The sequence below is a fragment of the Lichenostomus cassidix genome, chromosome Z (genome assembly GCF_008360975.1).
Source record: "Lichenostomus cassidix isolate B80296 chromosome Z, HeHo_3.0, whole genome shotgun sequence".
NCBI classification, from domain to species: domain Eukaryota; kingdom Metazoa; phylum Chordata; class Aves; order Passeriformes; family Meliphagidae; genus Lichenostomus; species Lichenostomus cassidix.
The window spans coordinates 52,498,910-52,520,187 of record NC_139511.1 but is presented as its reverse complement, the minus strand read 5'-3'; the positions used below and the strand labels follow the sequence as shown (position 1 = coordinate 52,520,187).

General features: G+C 37.4%; 1 protein-coding gene across 1 annotated transcript in view; it reads right to left on the bottom strand.

Moving 5' to 3' along the window:
- JMY (junction mediating and regulatory protein, p53 cofactor) overlaps window positions 1–21,278 on the bottom strand; it is a 66,513-nt gene that overhangs the window by 11,877 nt on the left and 33,358 nt on the right. Inside the window, exons 3-8 of the mRNA XM_085042296.1 lie at window positions 20,583–20,733; window positions 18,564–18,733; window positions 14,672–14,837; window positions 11,101–11,288; window positions 3,131–3,217; window positions 509–604 (exon numbers count right to left, since the gene is read on the bottom strand). Of these exons, the coding sequence (XP_084898422.1) occupies window positions 509–604; window positions 3,131–3,217; window positions 11,101–11,288; window positions 14,672–14,837; window positions 18,564–18,733; window positions 20,583–20,733 (858 nt within the window). The remainder of the gene's footprint in view (window positions 1–508; window positions 605–3,130; window positions 3,218–11,100; window positions 11,289–14,671; window positions 14,838–18,563; window positions 18,734–20,582; window positions 20,734–21,278) is intronic.

The following is a 21,278-nucleotide window of genomic DNA, read 5'->3' as shown; positions in this document are numbered from 1 at the left end:
TCTCATACCTTTATTTTTTAATGTAGTCAACAAAAAGTCTTCACCAATTAATACAGTCTCTATCTTCTTGCATTTTCAGCCCTTTCCTTATTCTTTCCCCTTCATTCCACCTTCTATGCATTTTCTGATCCTTCCATTGTAATAAGAAGGGGCAGGTACTGGCAAGTATTCTAGCAGTCAGTGGTAAGGGGGCATTTCAGATGACAATGCTCTTTGTGGGAACTACTGTTTTGATTATACTTCTTTTAGGAGCATTTGCCAAGTGTCTTGTCACAAGGTATAGGTGAAAGACTGACTAGAAACTTATTATGGCAACAGCCATAGTAACGGAAATGCAACAGCCAGAGGAATCTGTTACCACCAATGCCATATTCTGTCGTGAATTTTCCAATGACCAGCTAACTATACAACAGCAGAGAATCACTAATAGCTTAGTGTAGTCCTGGAATGAGTGAAGATTTCTTTGGGAAAGGAAACTGGCAGAAAATAACAACTCTTTTTCTGTTACCTGCTTAAATGTACGAAGTCTGTCCAGGGTTTTCTGTCGTTCCTGACTAACCCAGGAGCTCTTTCTTTCTTCTTCATCTTGCAATTGGTCTCGTTTCTGAGAAAATATATGGAAAACATGTAAGTATTACATCCAGTATCTATTTGGCTTCATTAGAAAAAACTCTTCTCCTAAATGTGAAGAGTTACTTAAAAAGATAATTCTCAAACAAACATAACTTCAAAACTTGGCCTTTGGCTTCCCCTTAAAAATTACATTTCCTGGTTTGTTTTCTCAAAGAAGTGCAAAGCTCAATAAAGAAGTATTTCAATCTTGAACAACTACACTAGGAAGATTTGTTACCTCCAGAGATGAGAAATAACTCAACAAATGACAGAATGCTATACTGAAAGAAGCTCTCCTGAATTAAAATTGCATTAATCAGCCAGAGAGCAAACCAGTATCCATTGTCCCCTCATTCCAAGAACAAAATGACCGTCCAAATTACAAGGCCGCCCATTTAAACAAGTCCTATTAGTATTTTCAAAGTATGAGAATTCACAGAACTCAGCATCATGAGCTTTTGAACCCAATAGTGAGCAAATTAAGTAAATGTTTTCCCACTTACATTTACAACAGTAAATACGATGTCTATTATTTACTCGAGCTTTTGTTATTTAATCCAGCTTGATTTTATCTAATTATACTTAGGTAAAGGTTAGATGCTCTTCCTTGCAGCTAGGACTGTTGTGTTTTTTTCTTGTACAGGAATTTTACCTTATGGAAAACACACCTTTGGATCCATCTCCTTTATCTAATATCCTTTCTCACAGAACTTCAACAAAGTTACTGCACCTTTGAAACAAAGACTAACTAACTCCTCAGTCAAATTTACTGGAAATGGAAGCTAATTACCAGAAGGTGAAATTCACTATACGTGAGTTCAGAAGCGATCAGGAAAAGTGATGTAATAGCTGACCATAAAGAAAAAAACCTGAGCAGAAAGAGCAGCTTTAATTCTTAAGATGACTCACAGCATTTAACATTACTTTTAAAAGCACATCTTCATAATCAAAAATTCTGATCACTTTTGTGAACCTTTTACTCTCATTCAGTCAACACAAAAGCAGTGTCTGCCTGCCATTTTCGTAAGTCAGCTAGTGGCCTGGTGTCCTTCGTAAGAGCCAACTCCTGTGATTTGGAAGGAAGTAAGTACAGATGCATTAGGGACAGAAAAAGGAGAACATGTCTGAAAAATAGTAAGGACAGAAAACAGAAAAAAGTGAAGAGAAGCATGTGGTAAAAGAAAATAAGAGAGCAATGAGGCAAAGAAGTTAGAACAGAAGCATAAAGAAAAGAAGAAAGTAGTTCTATCACCATACTTGAATGTTACATATGCATTCAGATCAAACTTTTCCTGAAGCAGTCTCAGACTCAAGGGGTTTTCTTTGTTTTCAGGGATTTGTTTATTTATTTTTGTTTCACTTTTAAGTAAAACAGTAAAATTGCAATTTTTATTTGGTTTCAAATTTGGACTTCAAAACCTTTAATGAAAACTAGTAACTTAAAACCTATTCTTTTCAAAACTCTTAATGAAAACCAGTAACTTAAAACCTATTTTACCGTAACATTAGAAAATTTCAGTCACATTTTAAACAGAAAAAACACGCACAAACCCAAAACACTAGCCTAAGTTTTTTTTATTTAATCCCAGCAGTCACCTCGGTAATATAAAGCTCTGCAGTGCTTGAGAGAAGAGAAAGTCCTTTGGCTTTGACAAGTCTTATTTGTAAGAGAGATAAATGGGCTACAGTCCACACAGTAACTTCTTTTGCCTTACTCTAAGAACTGAAGAAAAAAATGTTTTTTTAAAACTCCTGAAAGAATATTCCAATACATACTGCCTTTGACAAGCAGTCTTTCCATAAAATAAATTATGCAGCTGACTTTGTGAACAAATGTATCAATGTTAAAAATGTATAAGGATGAAATAGAATCACTTTCACTAATCTAATTGAAGCCCAAATTAAAGAGACTTGGATTTCAATGCATCTTTGTCAGAGATCTTTATTAAATATTGATACTATATCAGCTCCCAAGACCTAGTCCGAAATTTGAATATTCTTTAAGATAAGTCTAATAGGTATAGCATAAGAGTTAGACCAGTTAGTCTATACTCTGCAATGAGACTATGAAAAAATCGTGGCAGATACATCTGGAATTGCGAGTTTATATAACACAATTCAAGTAATTGCTTTAGTAGAAAGAAGAAAAGTAGCAACCAAGCTTATTATGATTCAAGAATAAATGTGTGTGATTTCCTGACTCCGATCAGCATGCAGGACATGGTACTCCGAGATTTCCAGGATCACCCAGTGCACGTGATAACAAACAGTAATCACTCAGACTGTGAACCTAGCATAAAGAACCATTCTACTTGCTTGGTTCCACTGTCTTCCTAACACAACTTTATACTCCCTTTACCAGCATAATATGACACAGAAATCCATGGTGCAAAGGTCACAGATACACACAATCTTTTTGCAAGAGCTATCACTCTGAATGCTCCCCTAATTAATGTATAATGAGGAATGCAAGCTATGAACGACAGGCTAAACCAAACAGCAGGAAACTCAAACTTACTAGCTGAACAGAATGGTGTGTTTTGTACTCCTCCTCACTCTGGTGACGCTGCTGGATCTTCTCATTATGCTTTGCAATACATATCTCCTGCAGGGACATAAAATGTAACCTATAAAGCATGTATTTTAAAAATAGATTTACATAACGTTTTATTTAGCAAATGGCACCTAGAGAAATAGAAACTGCAAAGCCTATTTCAGACAAGCTTATTTAATTTACAATGAACTGTAACAGAAACAAAACCAAGCCAGACAACCCCAAATCTATTACTTTTAACTGTCAAAAGAATACACCCAACTGACAGCTGCTTGGAAAGTCTGTTCTACAGTACCAGTACAGAAGTGGCAAAAATGACCAGTCTGTCAACACTTCATAAAGCCTTTTTTTAACCCCATGTATTTGCAAACATAGATAATAACTAACTCTCACATATACAACATATTTCTCTTTATGCAAATAGCTTCCCATTTACAGGTGTCAGTTCATCTTTTGCATGTACAGTCTGCAAGCACAGGCATGAATAAAGTTGTTACAATTCATCATGTTCACTTATTACACTGAGTTCATATCTCAAACATCTGGTTTGAAGACAAGAATTTATTACATGCAAATAAGAATAGGTTAAAAGAAAAAAAAAACAAATTAAAAAACAGGACAAAACAAAACGCCAGGCCATGTTACAATAGCTGACAAGAAGAGGGTGACAGTCAAACTTGAAGCTGATAGACAACTTCACTGGACAGTGCTGACGGCCAGGAAATTGGACAGTATGAGCAATGAAATTAGACCTGGTACAAGCACCATGCAGAACTAGAACAGTCAGATGTGCAGTCATAAACAAATCTTACAGTTGTGAAAGAAGGTGCAGAGTTAGGAGTCTGGAGCGTGACTCCATAGAGCATGGAGCTGATGGGGTTCCTAGGTATTAATCAGTATAATTTTCTGGGTAGAACCAGAAAAGAGCTTTACCATTGAAAGCATTGTTTGAGGGAGCTGATGTGAGTAAAGCACAAAAATAAGGAAGGCAAGGATTTAAAAAAACCTCACTATTTTGGGTGCCTAAAAACGCAGAAAAAGCTGTTCTCCTACAAGCTGTCTATGGACATGCTTTGATCATGTAAAAATCTAGCCAGTGCTCCTGTATTGGACAGGAATAGCATCCAATCTTGAATGTTGAATGCTTCTGGACAGTAAAACAATCAATGTTACTACGGTATACAGGGAACTGAAAACACCAAGGATTTCTATGCAAATACTCTCCCAGCTTCATCAGAGGTGTATCACAGAACGGCTTGGGTGAGAAGAGATCTTAAAGCTCATCTAGTTCCAACCTTGCTGCCACAGACAGGGAACCTTCCACTTAACCAGGCTGCTCAGGGCCCCATCCGATCTGGCCTTGAACATTTCCAGGGATTGCGTGTCCACAACTTCTCGGGGCAATCTGTTCCAGCAGCTCACCACTCTTGAAGAATTTCTTTCCAACAGCTATTTAAATCTCTCCTAGTCAAAAACAGGTCCACCATGTCCATGTAAAATATTTGTCCATGCAAAAACGCACTCTCCCTTTTTTTCCATACACTCCCTTTATGTTCTGAAAGGCTGCAATGAGGTGTCCCCAGAGCTTTCTCTTCTCCAGACTGAACAACCCCAGCCCGTCCTCATAGGAGAGACGCTCCAACCCTCTGATCACCTTCGTGGACCTACTCTGGACTTGCTCCAACAGGTCCACGTATCTATGTAGCCAAACAGTGCTGGGTTTTGTGTTTGTTTCTGGAGGGGTTTTTTCCCCCTGCTGAAAAGAGTTAATCCTGGAACAGTCAATTAACTTAATTGGTAGCTGCGAAAGTACAAAATAATTCATCTCTGAGTTTCAAAGACACAGCAAGCTACAGCATAGTACTAACAGAGAATCTGAACAACTTTCTGTAATACTAGTTTATAGTTTATTCTCTATTTAGGTTTTAAATATTATGAAATAATGAGAAAATGTACAATTAAGCATGACTTGGGTTTTTTTACGTGTCTCAAATACTCGGGGGGCACAATTTTATGTAATGTTTTCACTTTAGCATCAGTATTTAGATCTTTCTGATTAAATGCAATAATGAAAGGTATTTTAAATATGTAAAGAGGACAAACCTGACCAAAATATATTTGGTGCTCACTTTGTATTAATAAACAACCTACTTCAACGTAATTAGATCTCTTTGACATGAAATAATAAAAACTACTAGGAGGGGCTGAAAACGTTGCAGGGCAGAATTAGAAATCTGAATCATCCTAACTAATTACAGAAATGGTCTAAGAAAAAAGGAAAGGTTGCAATTTCATAGGGACAAATGCAAGGTTGTACTTGTAGACAAGATTAAGTGACTTCAAACAAAGGATGAAATAAAAAGCACCCAGATGGCAGCATTAAGAAAATTATCTGGATGATTACAGCAGATGACAGGTTGAATATAAACCAATGAACTCTTGCAAAACAAAAACAAACCAAACCCAAACATAATAACTGGGTGTATGAACACGAATACAGCCTGCTGCACATGCAAGGTTGGCCTTCCTTCTCAGCACTGGAAAGCAGGAGTATCATCATAAAGTCATCAAGGCTGGAAGAGACCTTTAAGATCATTCAGTCCAACCATCCACCCAGAACTGCCACTGTAAGCACTAAACCATCACCCAGCACCAGATTCAGACACCTCTCAAACACCTCCAGGAATGATGACTTTACTGCCTCCCTTTGAAACTATGTACAGTGAGAGCAACACCTCAAGAAACATGTTGATCAACTGTATGGAGCCGAGAAACCAATGCAAAGGTAATGCCCATTCCTCTTTTAATCATCTGACTGATTTCATGGTATGAAATTGTACTTCCATTAATGAGACAAAATGGGAGAGCTCAGGAACCATTCCAACCTTTCTCCCTGGATGAACTGCAAAGTTTAAGACTAGTAACATGTAATATATGCAAAAGAGATCTGAATTAGTATTATATCTAGCTAGTTCCAGTTGGTCTTACTTTCAGCTTAAAAAACAACCAAACTAAAAAGCTAGCTTCTCATGTGCAGAAACCATATTTTATATAAGCATTCAGTGTAGTTATGGTCTTATGCTACTGTTGTTGTAATAATAATAGTATACCAATAATGCTATGCCAGCTGTCACTGCATCTACGAAACACCCATTTTGGCATGGGCTGTGCTTTAAAATGTGGGCTTGCAAAATTCTAAAAGTGTCCTATTAAATGAATGCAACAGCATGTGAGGAAGTTTCCTAAACTAAAGCACACATTATGAACATACCCCGAACAGCTTCACCAACCACTCGCTTCTCCCAGTCTGCTTGTGATAAGGAATACTCTTCCTGGGCGAAAAATAATTCAATTTCATCACAACTCTATTTTTTCAAAGATATTTTTCTAGATACCTGCGATACCATTTTTTTCACCTTGACTCATTGCCATAAATCTAGCTCCCTAATAAATCAGCTGCTTGTTCCATATGATACTCTAATTAATACTAATGTGCAGCCAGCAGGGGGTAGACTGGCATAACAATAGCAATCTCACACATAAAAAAATCTATAACTAGATCCCTAGAACTACGAAAAAAATGAAATTGTTATTAAAAATTTATTTTTTAATAACTCACTGTCATCAACACAAAGGAACATCAGGAAATGACTGCTTACCAAATACAAATAGATTTGCATTTGAAGAAAGAGAATAAAGAGTTTATACTCATGGTAGTACATTGAAAAAATATCAAACTCTGTAAAACCATGAATTTTTAAAATGCCAGTTCAGTTATTTTGAGCCACAACTGAATTATGTTTCTAACACACCTTTAGCAAAAGTTTCTAAATAGAGGCTTGGTACAATTTTTTGACAACACCACTGTGGCTAGCACAGGTTTTTCCCATGAGAAATTTTCTTGTTTTTTATAAATAAAGATAAAGTTTGGATGTTGTTGGAACAGTGTCCCAGAACTTGGACAGTGCAGGCCTGGCCAATCAGGCCTGGGGGAAGGCTTCTGACTGGCCAATCTGGGTGACTTTTGAGAACTCTATATATGTGATAAAATCAAAACAATAAAGGTCATTCCTTCTTGCCACTGAGAACTGATGCATTCATTACTCTGCTAGCTGCTCAACAGCAACACACCACTGAAAAACTAATGCATCATCTGCAAAATTAGGGATGGAATTTCTGAAAAACAAAATTAATAGCGACTATAGTCACTCAAGTTTATATTTAAATTACAAACCGTCTTACTCTGTACAGAGTAATTTATTTCCTTTCACTGTGTTATCTCAACAGAAAAGATTTTCAAATACCTGGATGATGAAATTACCTTCTTCCAAAAAATAAAATTGATGATAAGAGAAAAAATTCCCTATCGTTTCCTTAATCCTGATATCTGCTGCTAGAAAGGATACACTCTCCTAAGGGCCATCTTCAGTTGCCAAAAACTTGATAATGAGCAAGGGCTGTAATTTCTAAATATATCACAAGACTGTGCTATACACCACTTAATGCACAACTTGCTTTTTGTTTTCAACTACAGAACTGACCAGGTTTAAAAAAAAAAAAAAAAAAAAAGAAGAAAAAAACCCCCACAAATCCACCAACAAAATCTCACCAACCCAATACAAAACAGAGCACCTGTTTACAAGTCTGCTTTAAGACACTTTGATGAAACGCGCAGGTCAGGAACACAATCTGAAAAGCATTAAGTATGCTCTCATCTCAGTTCAACAATAAATGTTTCCTAATTGAGAGAGACACACAGAGATGCACCACATAGCATGTACATTCCATATTCACCCTCAAAAAGTCACTTTTCTTCACACAGCATACAGTCATCACTGCCCTCATTCTCACCATCTACAGCCTGCTTTTGTAACCCATCTGTATCTCAGTTCTGCATGCTTGACTAAAACTGCAAATGCTTCAGAGCAAGAATCCTCTTTTTCTCCCACAAATACAACTATCCACATCAGGCACCTTAAACAGTGTTCATTAACAATGTTTTGCAGTATTGCTAGAAAGGTCATTGAAAATACAAACCTTGCTTAAGATGAAACAAAGCTGTGAGTTTTGATTTTCACGTAATTGCCAGTAAGCTTAGTGGGACCCTGCATAACACAATAGTAAGAGAAGCTACAAAATGGCCATATTCTCTTTTTCCCAAAAAACGCTACACAATGGCTCACAACAATAGATTTTGCCCTTTCTTTTGCTCAAATGAAGATCACTGACCTTCCCCTGCAAATTTAAATACACATCGTTCTAATCTGTGATTTTTCTAGAAGCTCAAAGCTAAGTATCTCCCTGCAGCACTCAACTGCAGATAATACTAGGCGGGGCAATGAAGTCAGTAAGAGAGCTGGAACTAGTTCTGAGAGCAATGTGATGTCCAAGTTCCACACGGTGACATTACCTCAGGTCCCAAAAGCAGTATAGCCACAGCTCTCCCAGCACAACGTTGAGAAGATGTAACTTCATCACTCCTGCATGCAGATGCAGACATGCAACACTACCATACATAGCTCTGCACCTTGTCACAGTGCACAACCAGGCATGCTGCTACTCCTGCTACAGCCAAAAAACAACTCTTTAAGCTTAAACAAGGTATTCTAACACAGCATAGCCTTGAAACAAAGGTGAGCCACTGAAGATGACTAGCTCATTATACTATCAGATAAACAGGCATGCTAAAAAATCTTGTGCTTCAGGGTTGCTTCTTGACCTGTTAACTCCAATAAGTTAAGCAAAGAACAGCAACCAGGCTGTCGTTTTTAAACAGGTTTGTCTACTTTGTAAGGTGCCAGCAGTTTATTTTCATATTCAGCAGAAAATATTATATTATAATGTAGCCTGTGTAAATTAGCATAACATGACAGATAAGTTGTCTTATTTAAAATAATAAAAAGTCCAGGTTCTCCATACTTTTTCTTTTTACAAACTCACATAAAACAAACACAATGACTAAGCAAACTACTTCAGATAATCAGCTAACAGGAGACCTTTCTTTTAATACTATTTTTGCAGTCTTCTCCATATAGGATTAATCAGAGACAGGTAAGTGGCTGAAAAAATATAAAAAATCCAATACATAAAACCTATCAAGTACTTTTCATTTGCTCTGTTATGCTTCAGATTTAGGTATAGAAATAGATCTATTAATTATGAAGTAGAGGCAAGATCTGAAGGGTTTACCCTCAATCTGCCAGAACTCTTTATATGAAAGGGTCATCTTCCACATAAAGGGACATGACTGGGAATACACAACCAAACCAACCACTGATCCTAATACAGAATGAGGCCTCAACTGACATTTCTACGTAGCCTTATAGTACATATGTGTTGGTTTTGCTTGGTTCAGTTTTTGATGGGAGGGGGAGGGCAGGGCACAAAGGTGGCTCCTGTGTGTTCTGTTTGAAGGTTCTGGAAGTTTTTACCATGTCCAGCAGAGCTAATCTCTGATGACTCTGAAGATGATGGACATGCTGCTGGCCAAGCCTGGGCCAATTAGAGATGTTAGTTATGCCTGTGTGAAAACATTTTTAAGAAGAAACAAAAACAATGTGAGCACGCACTCCTTTTTAGCTAGAGGAAGAGGAGGAGGTGAAAATATGTGAGGGAAAACCAGCATGGAGACACCAAGGTCAGTGGAGAAGGTGGGGGAGGAGGTGCTGCTGGTGTCAGAGCCGATAATCCCCTGCCAGCCATGGTGAAGACCATGGTGCAGCAGGTTGTCCCCCTGCAGCCCATGGAGTCCACAGGCGTGCAGAGATCCACCCACAGCCCGTGGGGAGGTGTCCAAGCCACAGTGGGTGGATGCCTGGAGGAAGCTGTGATCCAGTGGGAGTCCCAGTAGAGAGAAAGGCCTTGCTCCTGAGATGGAACAGCCTGGTCTTGGCTTGGAGGCCTGCACCCTGTAGACAAGGACTGATATTGCAGCAGATTTGGGCAGGCTGCTGCTTGTAAGCTTTGGGACCCATGCCGGAAAACTGTCTCCCATGGGAAGGACCCCATGGAATCATAGAGGACGACTCCTCCCCCTGAGTAGCGGAAGATCTCAGTGATGGACTGACCAAATCCCCATACCCTGTCCCCCTGTCCTGCTGGTGGGGAGGAACGAAGGGAGTAAGCAGAGAAACAATGTCTTTGAGAGCCTAATTTTTACTTCTCATTAGCTTCCTCTGAGTTTGTTAGCAATAAATTACTTTGCAACTTTTAAGTTTTAGGCTGTTTGGCCCTGTGTGTCTTCTCCCAGCTCCATATCTCAACTCACGAGCCCTTTGCGTGTTAACTTTTTCCTCTCCCCTGCTGAGCTGTGACAGGGGAGAGCAGAGACAGCAGATATTCTAAGTGCCTGGCATTTGGCCAAGGTCAAACCATGACATACATAGTTTGGGCTAGAACCTGTTTTTTAACAAGTATTACAATGGTCTCTCAAAACTTTGACCTAAATAGCACACCTAGAATTACAAATTAGGAATATAGACTGGATTTCACATAGACCTGCCAAATACAGAGTATCAACAACACATGATGTAAGTTTAAAAGGATGGGATATGAGAATGAAAATAGAACTCACTAGTGAGAACACACTCTTTAAAATTCTCTTCTGCAAACATATACAAAACTACTCTCTGTAGTAACATTCATTCTAGCATGTACTTCCCACATGAAAGTATTCTTATTGGTTAATAGAAATAAGTCTATTTGTTGACTTCAAAGTAATTAAAGGTTCCTTTAAAGCTAGAAGAAAGTAAACAGATTCTTAAATGTATCAATTTAGTAATATATGCTATTGTATTTAGTATTCTACAAAACAACTTTTACCAAATAATAAATATAATCCACGAAAAATCTGGGAAACTTGTATCTGAAAGGAAACCTTTTGAAGTTTTATTAAATTTGCTAATTATGTCCAAAAAAAGGCAATTAAACAGTACCTTCTTATTTCTGAGGTAGGCTTTCTTGGCTGAAATACGTCCACGCCTTGCTTCCAGCTGGCGGATTTTTTGTTGTAACTTTTGCAGCTCCTCTTTTTGCAAGTGTACAGATGTTGCCATATCCTCTTTTTCAAGCATGGCTTCCATACTTTCGTAAGTGTCATAATACACCACTTCATCTCTCTTCTCTGTTTTAAAGATGTGAGCAACGAAAAAATCAAATCAATACCTTGTATTTGATTAACATTTTGTTTCCCTCAACAACAACCCTCCTGCTGAGTTGCAAGACTTAATGCAGAAGAATGCCACAGCCCTTTCAGAGGAATACCAAAAATCAAAAGGTCAGAGGGAAAGCATTAAACAGCAATGCTCTGCAGGGCTTTAAAGTTTGTATGAGGAACAGCAATTAATACCAATGAAGTTCAGCCTGCTATTCAGGCAAGCTCAGAGTATTAAAACACAAATGCGATTCTAAATGTACACTTATTATTGAACACAATGCCCATGCATGCCTTTGGGTCTCACAAGGGACCCATGGTCTTTTCTCTGGTGTTCACCATGAAGTTCAGGATACACACGACTAACTGAAATCTTTGGCAAGAGATTCCTGTTACAATCGTTTGTTTCACGCAAGGGGAATCAGACAAGAGGACACCAAAAATTCTCTCATACATTTTTGATGTCCCAGTCACTGCTCCTGGGAGGGAGGGAGGGAAACTTCAAGGCAATTCTTCAAAGCATTACAGGCCTGAAAAGTAGGTGAGTACTAATAGTTTTATCAACACTCATGATTTTTAGCTTCCTGAGTGAAGCATTTGGAATAACACTGAGCTCATCTTTGAATGCTGCCTTCTCATCTCTTGCCAAGAAGGAAAGAGTGGTGACTGTAAATCCTTGAAGAATGTTGGGATGAAGAAGCAGCAACGACCTCTTGTTTTTTTTCCACTGGCATACAAAGTAGGATATATTTATAATACACCAAAAGGGAAATGCATTACTGCTGTCTGAAACAGGCAGATGCAGGTGGCCTGTCTGTCAAGTGTCTATTCCACAGCACCACCAAACTTTCTCATATCAACTTTATCAATTACTTTCAGAAAGCCTGTAATTTCTCCTACTTCAGCTACTTGATTATTTGGGGACAGGCACAGGGTTTTCCTCAGTATACAGTCCATTTTAAAAGCTGTTGTCACTTCATGTTATTTGTATATACAGTCTCTGCCTCAACCAAAATTCTGACTGCCATGCTAATTTCAGCTCACTAGAAGTCATGGCAGGAGCACACAAGAAAACACAACAAGGTATTTACCTTAAAATAAAAGCTAGTGAAACACACCAAACAGATTCTTCACTTCAGTGCTCAGTTTAAAAAATAAAAACACTGTAAATCTTCATCAATATGTAAAAACTGGCAAGTCACTAGAACTCCCTTTGAGGGAGTTCTAAAAGAAGATTCATGGCTAACCATTATATTTTACCACACAGTTATAAAATGGGAGAATTTACATGCGAATTTTTCTTTAGAACACTTTTTGCAGAGTTAAAGACAGAAATATACAAGTTCACCCACCACAAAACCATTTTAACAGGAATGTACTAATACTTTGTATGAATAAGATAAAACCCTTGTAAATTCTAACCTAATACATTCGTATTTTGTGAATTTCAATGCAGATATTTGCTTAATGACAGTGAAAAACCAATAGTGTTGCTCTAATATGACAATCACTTGGTCCTTTTTGGATCCAATATGCTGAATTTGCAAAGATGGTCCTCTTCTGTGTCACAACCAAAGTCAATTCAAACCATGCTCTCAAAACATTCATTCAGAACTTTTTAAACTATCTCTACAGAAGCAATACAGCCAAAGATACATCTACTACTTAAAGATACATCTACTACATCAATACATCTACTAGGCTTACACACATGAATTTCAAATCCATACAGATGTGCAAAATCAAGAGTCTGTTAATTAACTATCAGTATACTTTAAAACGAAAGTGTAACAGAAACTGCAGCAAACCCTGCTTTTCTTTTGACATCATAGGAAACAATACATATTAAAAAACCACTTAAATGTTTTAGGTGCTTGAATTCAGATTTGGTGCTGAATAGTCTCGATCATATGTAGTCACTTCTGCATCACATTATTTTTCACAACAATTGTTCTATCCACCTAAGTAAATTCTGAGGAGGTAATTTCATGCTTTGAACAACTCCCACACATTTAGGAACTGTATTTTTCATTTTCTGCCCTACAGGATAATTTTTTATTATTAAACAATATCTTACAAATTTAAAATGGCAAAGGAAGCCGGAACAGTGAACTATTTTCTTGCCATGAGGGAAGGGACAGGGTAATGGTTTAGCTGACTGAGGGTTTTGTTTTATTTTGGATCAGGTTGTGGGTTGAGGGCGTTCTTGAGATTTCTGGAGAAAACATTAGCAACAAGTCATGATGACCTATGACGTTTCTACAGCTTAACCTCTTAAGGCCAATAGGTTTACCTACCACTACACCAAAGACAAAGGGTTTTGATACACTTCCTTTTCAATTTCCTGTTCAGAGGATTTCTTTCAGTTCATACCATACCATACCATACCATACCATACCATACCATACCATACCATACCATACCATACCATACCATGCCTTCAGTACAAAATCTATGTCTGATTTCCAGAGCACAAAATCTATCTATCTCAAAACCACTAACCACTAACTCTCCACAGAAGCACCCAGTCAAAGCTGACACATTTCTGTAAGTCATTTACAAAGCCTCCAATCCTTATCTTCCATACATACAGTTAAAGTTGTTTCCGTCACAAGATATAAAGGTGTGGATCCATGTTACAGCGAGATGAATCCCTGATATCTGTGTTTTCTCCTTTTCCAGAGGCAACTCACAATACAAGCCAGCTTCAAATCTCTCTTAGGAGAATTTTCTACCCGTAACAAAATTTGTTATGGAAGCCCAACATGCTACAAACAGTAAAACAGAGCTTGCTTAAGTACTAACATTAAAGATAGAAGGGTCTGAAGGATAGAACCGGATTGAAAAATGCTGCATGATTCATCTATACCATTTTCATAGTTTGTAAGCACATCAGGTATAGTTGCATAGTCAGTACTGGAAACATAAGGTTTGCATTGCTGCTCTAAACCTGAGATTAAAATACAAGCTTGAAAGTTTAGCAGAAATATTTCAGTTTGCAGATACAGCTTTTGAAAACCAATCACTTTCAGGAAATGAGTAATATCAACACATACTTTAGTTAGACAACTCCAGTAATTAAGACATTTCCTCCTCCCTGAACTTAGTTCTTCAAAACTTCTATAGCATCTCATATGCAGACTTCCATATACAGGCAATGAGAACTATACCAGAGCTTCTGTATGTGTATGTATATGCCTTATGAACATGTGTAGATTTTAATTTATCAGTACTTTCACAGCTCTTCACGTGGCAAAGAATCTGGTCTCATTTTATTCCCACAGGCTTCACTAGACTCTTAGGAAGAAAATTATCTTTCAGAGATTATGTATTAATTAAAATAAATAAAGCACCTGACATCAATCTTCTGATGCTTTCAAGCTGTGCTGTCAGCAGCAGCTCTTCACATTTCAAGATCTCAAACTGCACTTCATATAACTGAAGCTGTAGATCATAGTAATCAGCTTCCAAGTGGTCCAAGTGGGCTAAGGCTTCTGTACCACCTTTCAGGCTCTGCATCTAAGTAAAAAGAGAAAACAACAAACAAACAAACAAACAGAAACCATACAACTCCAGGATAATGACGAGAACAAAACCACAGACTTTATGATTACAGCCAGACACTGTCTGGTACTCTAAACATAACATGTTAAAATTGAACACATCAAGTCTATAATCTGATCAGCCACACACTTTAAGATGCCTTTAATATCTGACTTTTTTCTACGTGGCAATTAAATTAATCTGTGGCATTGAATTACACTTTGTGACTGTCATGTGCCAAGTCATAGCATGAAACATCCCTCACACTCTTTTGCTCTACTAGATTCTCTGAAGAATCACAATGAAATTAGAATTCTCCTGTCTTCAATCCCGAAAGTCTTAAAGTAGACATCTAAAAAGCTACAGTTAAAACTGTTGTTAAAGCTTAACTGAGGATGAAAGCTGTTTTTGTTAGAGCTGAACTGAAAGGATGTGGAAACAGGGATAAATACATGCACTGATCCTCTTGTAATGACAACTTAGTTGTTCCGTTGTTTCTGGAGTCCTTCATGGGAGAATAAATACACAGATTAAAATATTTATATACGTATTTTTTAGTACTCATTTGTATTTCAGGTTTGACATAGAAAAGTAACAACCAACGAAAGTGAACTGCAACCATTCTCTTTCATTCAGTCAATACAGTCAGCCATTCAGACCATATTTAATAAATACCAACATGTAAAGGAATCTTATGCGCTTGCTCAGTTTGGAGGAAATTCATGCACCTCTACAACCTGCATGCAGAAGAGTTAGGGCCACATCCAAATTCTCTAACTGCTCAAAATACGTATATCTGACAGTTTCTCTCAGATAATGGATGAAAGTATTGGTAAATTTCACTGGAGATTTGTGATCCGTCTAACTCAGTATTCAGAAGAAATATGTCCAGTTTCATATTACAGACAGTTAATCGTTAAAAAGGGATGTCTACCAAGCAAAAATACAGGACTTAGTTAACTATACATTTAAAAAATATTTGCTTATATGTTTTCACATTATGGTGTTATCTTTAATTTGCAAACCTAAATCTATAATAAACAGCCACAAATGGCTTCCCTCAGTTTTATTTATCACATGTGTTTAAATACGATTATACTGAACTAGAAAGGTATCTGTTCTGAATTAAACCAATGATACATTTTACTCAATATCCTGTTTCAGGAAAATGTTAACTGCAAAAATCCAGGAAGGTGAAACATAACAGTGATATCTTCCCAAAACGCTTTACTAGCCTCTAGCACAGCTTGCAGCACAACTTAATCCACAGCGCTGCCTTCTATACAGAACAGACTTACTGTACTTAATTCACAAATTCATCCTATCCCTTTTTCTTTAAAGCATGTATGCTTTCAGCACCTGCATCATTATCTATTGACAGGGATTTCACAGCTCAATTAAACACAAACAGATCTGTATACTATAATTATTTCCCTGTAAGACGGCTAGACAGAAGACCTGTGAATCAATTCTTGTACCTTTTAAGTTTCTTCTACTATATTGTGTACTTCCTAAATCTTTTGTATATCAACTATTAGACCAAAAAGCTCAAAAAGTCTTTAAGCAAACACCATAAACTTTATGATCATTACTGTATCATGTATATGTTATAATCCAGTGTTACAGAGAAATGTCTTGCTATGCCATTTTAATCCTTTGCATCCATATGTAACATCAAACTTCCTGCATTAACAAAAGCAGGTGATTTAATCTCTACAGTCTTTGTTGCTGCATTCATACCTATCATAGTGTGGGTTAATTTACCAAATCATAGAGTGGTTTGGGCTGTAAAGGACTTTGAAAGCTCATCAAGTTCTCCAATCCCTCCCCCATGGGCAGGAACACCTTTCACTAGACCAGGTTGCTTAGAACTCCATCCAACATGGCCTCGAACACTTCTCAGGATGTGGATCCACAGGCTTCTCTGGGCAACCTGTTCCACTGCTGCTCCCTCAAAGCAAAGAATGTCTTCCCAATGAGTAATTTAAACCCATCCACTTTTAGTTTAAAGCCATTTCCCCTCATCCTACAAAAAATACGCCCTTGCAAAAAACTTCTTTTCCAGGACTAAATGTTCTAAAATCCATAGACAATCTGATGAACACAAACAGCGTCCTCATAAAAAGTCAGATCAGGTCTTTGTTCTGAATTGTCATTTTTTTCTCAGCTAAAATCCAGATATATTAGTTTCTTGAGCATTTTAGTATTTTTAAACAAATATCCTGGTTTTACCTTCTAGAATATAGTAGTTAAATGGTTTGCAAGAGAAGGTATTTCAGTTCTACAAATATTTTCTTTATAAGACTGCCACCATTCTTCTCCAAGATGGGACTCCCAGTCACATTTGTCACATTCAACTCTGTATATTTAAGGCTTTTTACATTCTCAGAACACAAGACATGTGCCAGAGCAGAAGCTGGGTGGTGCTCCTATCTCCTCCCTATCCCTGTAATTCAGACCCAGAGATCTCTGTATCTTGTAATACACCATCCCAAAGCACCATGAACATTAGGTGTCCCCAAAAGTCCCAAACTCACATTTCAGCATTTTCACCCTAATGTATACTACAATAAGCCTTTCCTTTTCCTGTGAAGCCCCTAATATTTTAGCGTATCAGAGCAAACAGTCATTCATTTACCAGACTGAGATCTCATTCAACAGAAATCCACAGGTCTCCACAGGGAGAAAAATAAGATATGCTACAGAAAAGAAGATGTACAGTTACTCTAAGTAAGTGAACACATTCAATATATTTACAATTAGTACTGTTGGGTTGTCTCATCAACTCTTGGCTAATGACGAAAACAGCCTGATAAACTCAAGTTTTCAGACAACTCTTGGATTTCTAAATCTAAAGAGCACTGAAATGCAGTAAACCTATTTTTATGCTCTAGGTCTCGCATGTACTCTCTTTTCCCTGCAGATCAAGCTGTCTTCTACAGAGGCTCCTAAAATAGACACAGTCTATCAACCTTACAAACCTACCAGCCTGTGCAGTGCTGAAGTCGTGAGTTCTCTGGATAACCTTATCATAACAGCACCATCAGTTTAGTCAAATTTTGCTGAAGCATTTGAAAAGTTCTCTTAAAACAATCATCTAATTGCTCAAACACACATTAACATTACTATAACAGAAAGTTGTTAGCACCAAGCATCTATATGATAGTGAAGTTTAAAACAGCATTCGCAGCATTGCTGCTTTTCAGGAGGTGACAGAAAACCCAATAAATTTGCATTTTTTTCCTGTTAAGGCAATGAAACAAGAGTTTCATGCATGAACTCTTTCCTCAGGAAAACTGTAACACAGCCCCCTCTTGAAGACTGTCTTAGTAATTAAAGTAGGCAGAGAAAGAGTTCAACACAACTGTCCAGTTACCTGTGTATTTACTAATGGTCAGACACCTTCTATCTGGAATGTCAGAATTCTTTTGAAAAGGTGGTCATGCCTCTGAGAGCTAAGCTGAAGAAATTACACAGCAGCAGATTTCTGTCCTATCCTGTCTCTTCGTTTCACTCATCCCAGTGGACAGCTGTAAATATTAACTGTAGAAACTATCTTCCTGGTTGACTAACCAGGAAAAGCTGAACAGAAAACATACGTAAGTGGCACAAAACTCACAACACCTATATTGCAACATCATTTGTCTAACATTGCTTTTTTCTGCATGCTTTAATTTTCTACTTACTGGCATGAAAACTTACCTCCTCTTTCAGCGCATGTTTCTTCTGCTCCAAACAGATTTCTTTAGCACGCATCAACTGCAAAGTCTCCTTAGAAACCGCATACTGAAGCTTTTCCATACGTTCCACTGCTGCTGCCCATGCTGCCTTACCAAACTTTTTCTGGTCTGCTCGCATTCGATCATACACAGCTACAGAAAGGGAAAAAAAAGGCAAGAATCTTACTAGTGTACTCTTCAGAGCACTAGTGGTCCTACTGCAGAGAAAATGCACACATTTGTACTTAATAAAAATCTCATTAATGAAAGCATTTGGTGTTAAACTGCATCCCAAATTTTCCCCACTTCTGTAACCAGCAATTGTCAGCTACTAAAGTCTCCAGCTTACCTTAATAACATTTACAGTACAGTCATAAATTTAAATAAATCTGAAGAGTGAAAAAAACTACAGTTTAAAATAAAAACTTCAGCTTAACTTCAAGTACAATTTTGTAAGAACACTGCATTACATTTAAATAACATCTATCTTGTAACTCAAAATGCAGGAGTCCTTCACCTAATTCAGATTTTCTATTCTTGGGCCTCAGATAACATCTAGGCTGACACACACAAGATTTTCACCATTGTTAGTATATAGATCACATTATACTGTAGTTAGCTTTGCAAAGCAAAAGCCACAAAAGTAATGGAATCAAATGGGAGGCATTAAGTCACCATGTACTATTACATGCTGTTCTTAGGTAACAAGAAATACCTTTATGTTCTCATGTGTTTTTCCTCTGCCATCTGCTAGAATTTGGGTATGTAAGAGTAGCCTGTGATCAGCAGGAGGCCAAGAAAACCCCCAAACACAAAAACCAGGCAAATAACCCATATATTAAAGGTCTGTGGCTGTAAACAGCCTTCAGACGTGTCACTTTCCACTACTTTTTCCCCAAATGCTGACTGCTGTACATAAAAGAGCATGTGAACAAACAAATTTTTTTCTATGACAAATAATATCTATGACTATGCATTATCAATTAATAGTGTATCTTATCTGCTGCTCTGTCACACTAGAAAAGGAGTGAAGCTGATTAGTACATCTAGAATTTGCTCTAATTAAATTTATTCCAACATACTTTAGCCAATTAAGTCACCCTTTCAAAATAAGGTGAAATTTCATGTGACCTTTAACTTGGGTTGTCACTGAAAACAATAAATTGGAGATGCCACCTGCTTCTCTTCAGTCAGATATAACAGTTATGTATGGAGATGACATGAAATATACCAGTCAAAAAAGGATTTCTCCTACAGCTCATTTATCTGTGTGCAAAATCACTATCCCCAAGACAAAGAAAGAAATGGAGCTGTAGTCAGGCAAGGGAGAACAGCAGGACAAACCTTGTCAGTGAACTAAAAAAGGTCTGTTTGCCCTATTAAACTGGTTATTTAAGTTAATATGGTACAAGGATAGGTGCACACATGCCAAGTCATCTGACCTTGCTTTACTGCACCAACTTTTTAATAAAACCATCACATTCTTTAAGCACAGAAAAGCCAAAGTTACATCCATGAAGGCTTCTGAACAACAGAACAGCTTCCACTGAGTAGTTAAACTGAGCTGTTGCTTAATATCTAGTGCTATGAAAAAAATTACTGAAAAGCAAGGAAGACTAAAAAAGGGGATTAATAGAAAGACAATTAACACTTACTATGGGCGTCTGCCATATCTAGTAAACAGAATCCATCAGAGACTCTATGCTCCCTAAATCCTTTGCAAATACATTAGCAGCAAATGTCCTGCTAATACAACCACATTGAGAAAGCAGCTGTAAAACTTCTACCTCAATTTGCTATTCTGTTCACCTCTGATGTTCTGAAAATGTTTACAGGTGAAAGATCCAAAGAGACGCAGAAGAAAAAACAATAGGAATGACAACTACATTTTCCTCTACTACAGGATTAATGAAAAAAATAACTCATAGTACAATGCAGAACACAGTAAACTTTAAATAATTTAATTTTTTATGTGACGGATAGGATGGCAGACAATAACTACCTTTTTGTGTTTTAGCTGTTATTTCGAAGTATTTAACTGTAAGATCTTGAATAGAAAGCACAGCCATGTGGGCTTTTTTCTGCCAATCAGCATCCTCTTTTTGCAGACTCTCAATTCTTCTGGGGCCTAGGTAGTCATTCTCTATTGAGATCTGAAAATAAATCAGTTCATAATTAAAAACACAATTAATTGCAGCTATTCTGCCAACAGCAAACAGTTTCAGGGTTTAAAAAAGAAAGTAAAACAAAAAGGAGATAAAACTACCACCACAGTTTCTATTCAACAGTAAAAAACTCTTTGGAAGGGCTCCCTCCTCTTGAAAAAGTACATCCCCCTATTCTTCTTATTGGAACTATTACTTACAGTAACTATTCTTCTTACTGGAAGCATAAAATGCACATATGTGTTTGATGTGTTGGCATCTTTTTATTGTGTATCTTACTACCTGCAGGTAACAAGCATGCTTCATCCAGGCTTTTTTCCAGCCTGGACTATTTCATCCTGAAGTAAATAATGCTCTTCAATCAGATTGAAGCTGGAAACCAGGGTTGTGTTGGGGTAGTGGTAAGTGATCATCAACACTTTAGAAGTTTTTCTTTGTTATAGATGACTTAAAAATGTATTTTCCTAGTGACTGGGAGCTCAAATGCCCCTTCATTGCCAAGATCAAGGCAATTTTGTTTTGAGGTGACAATT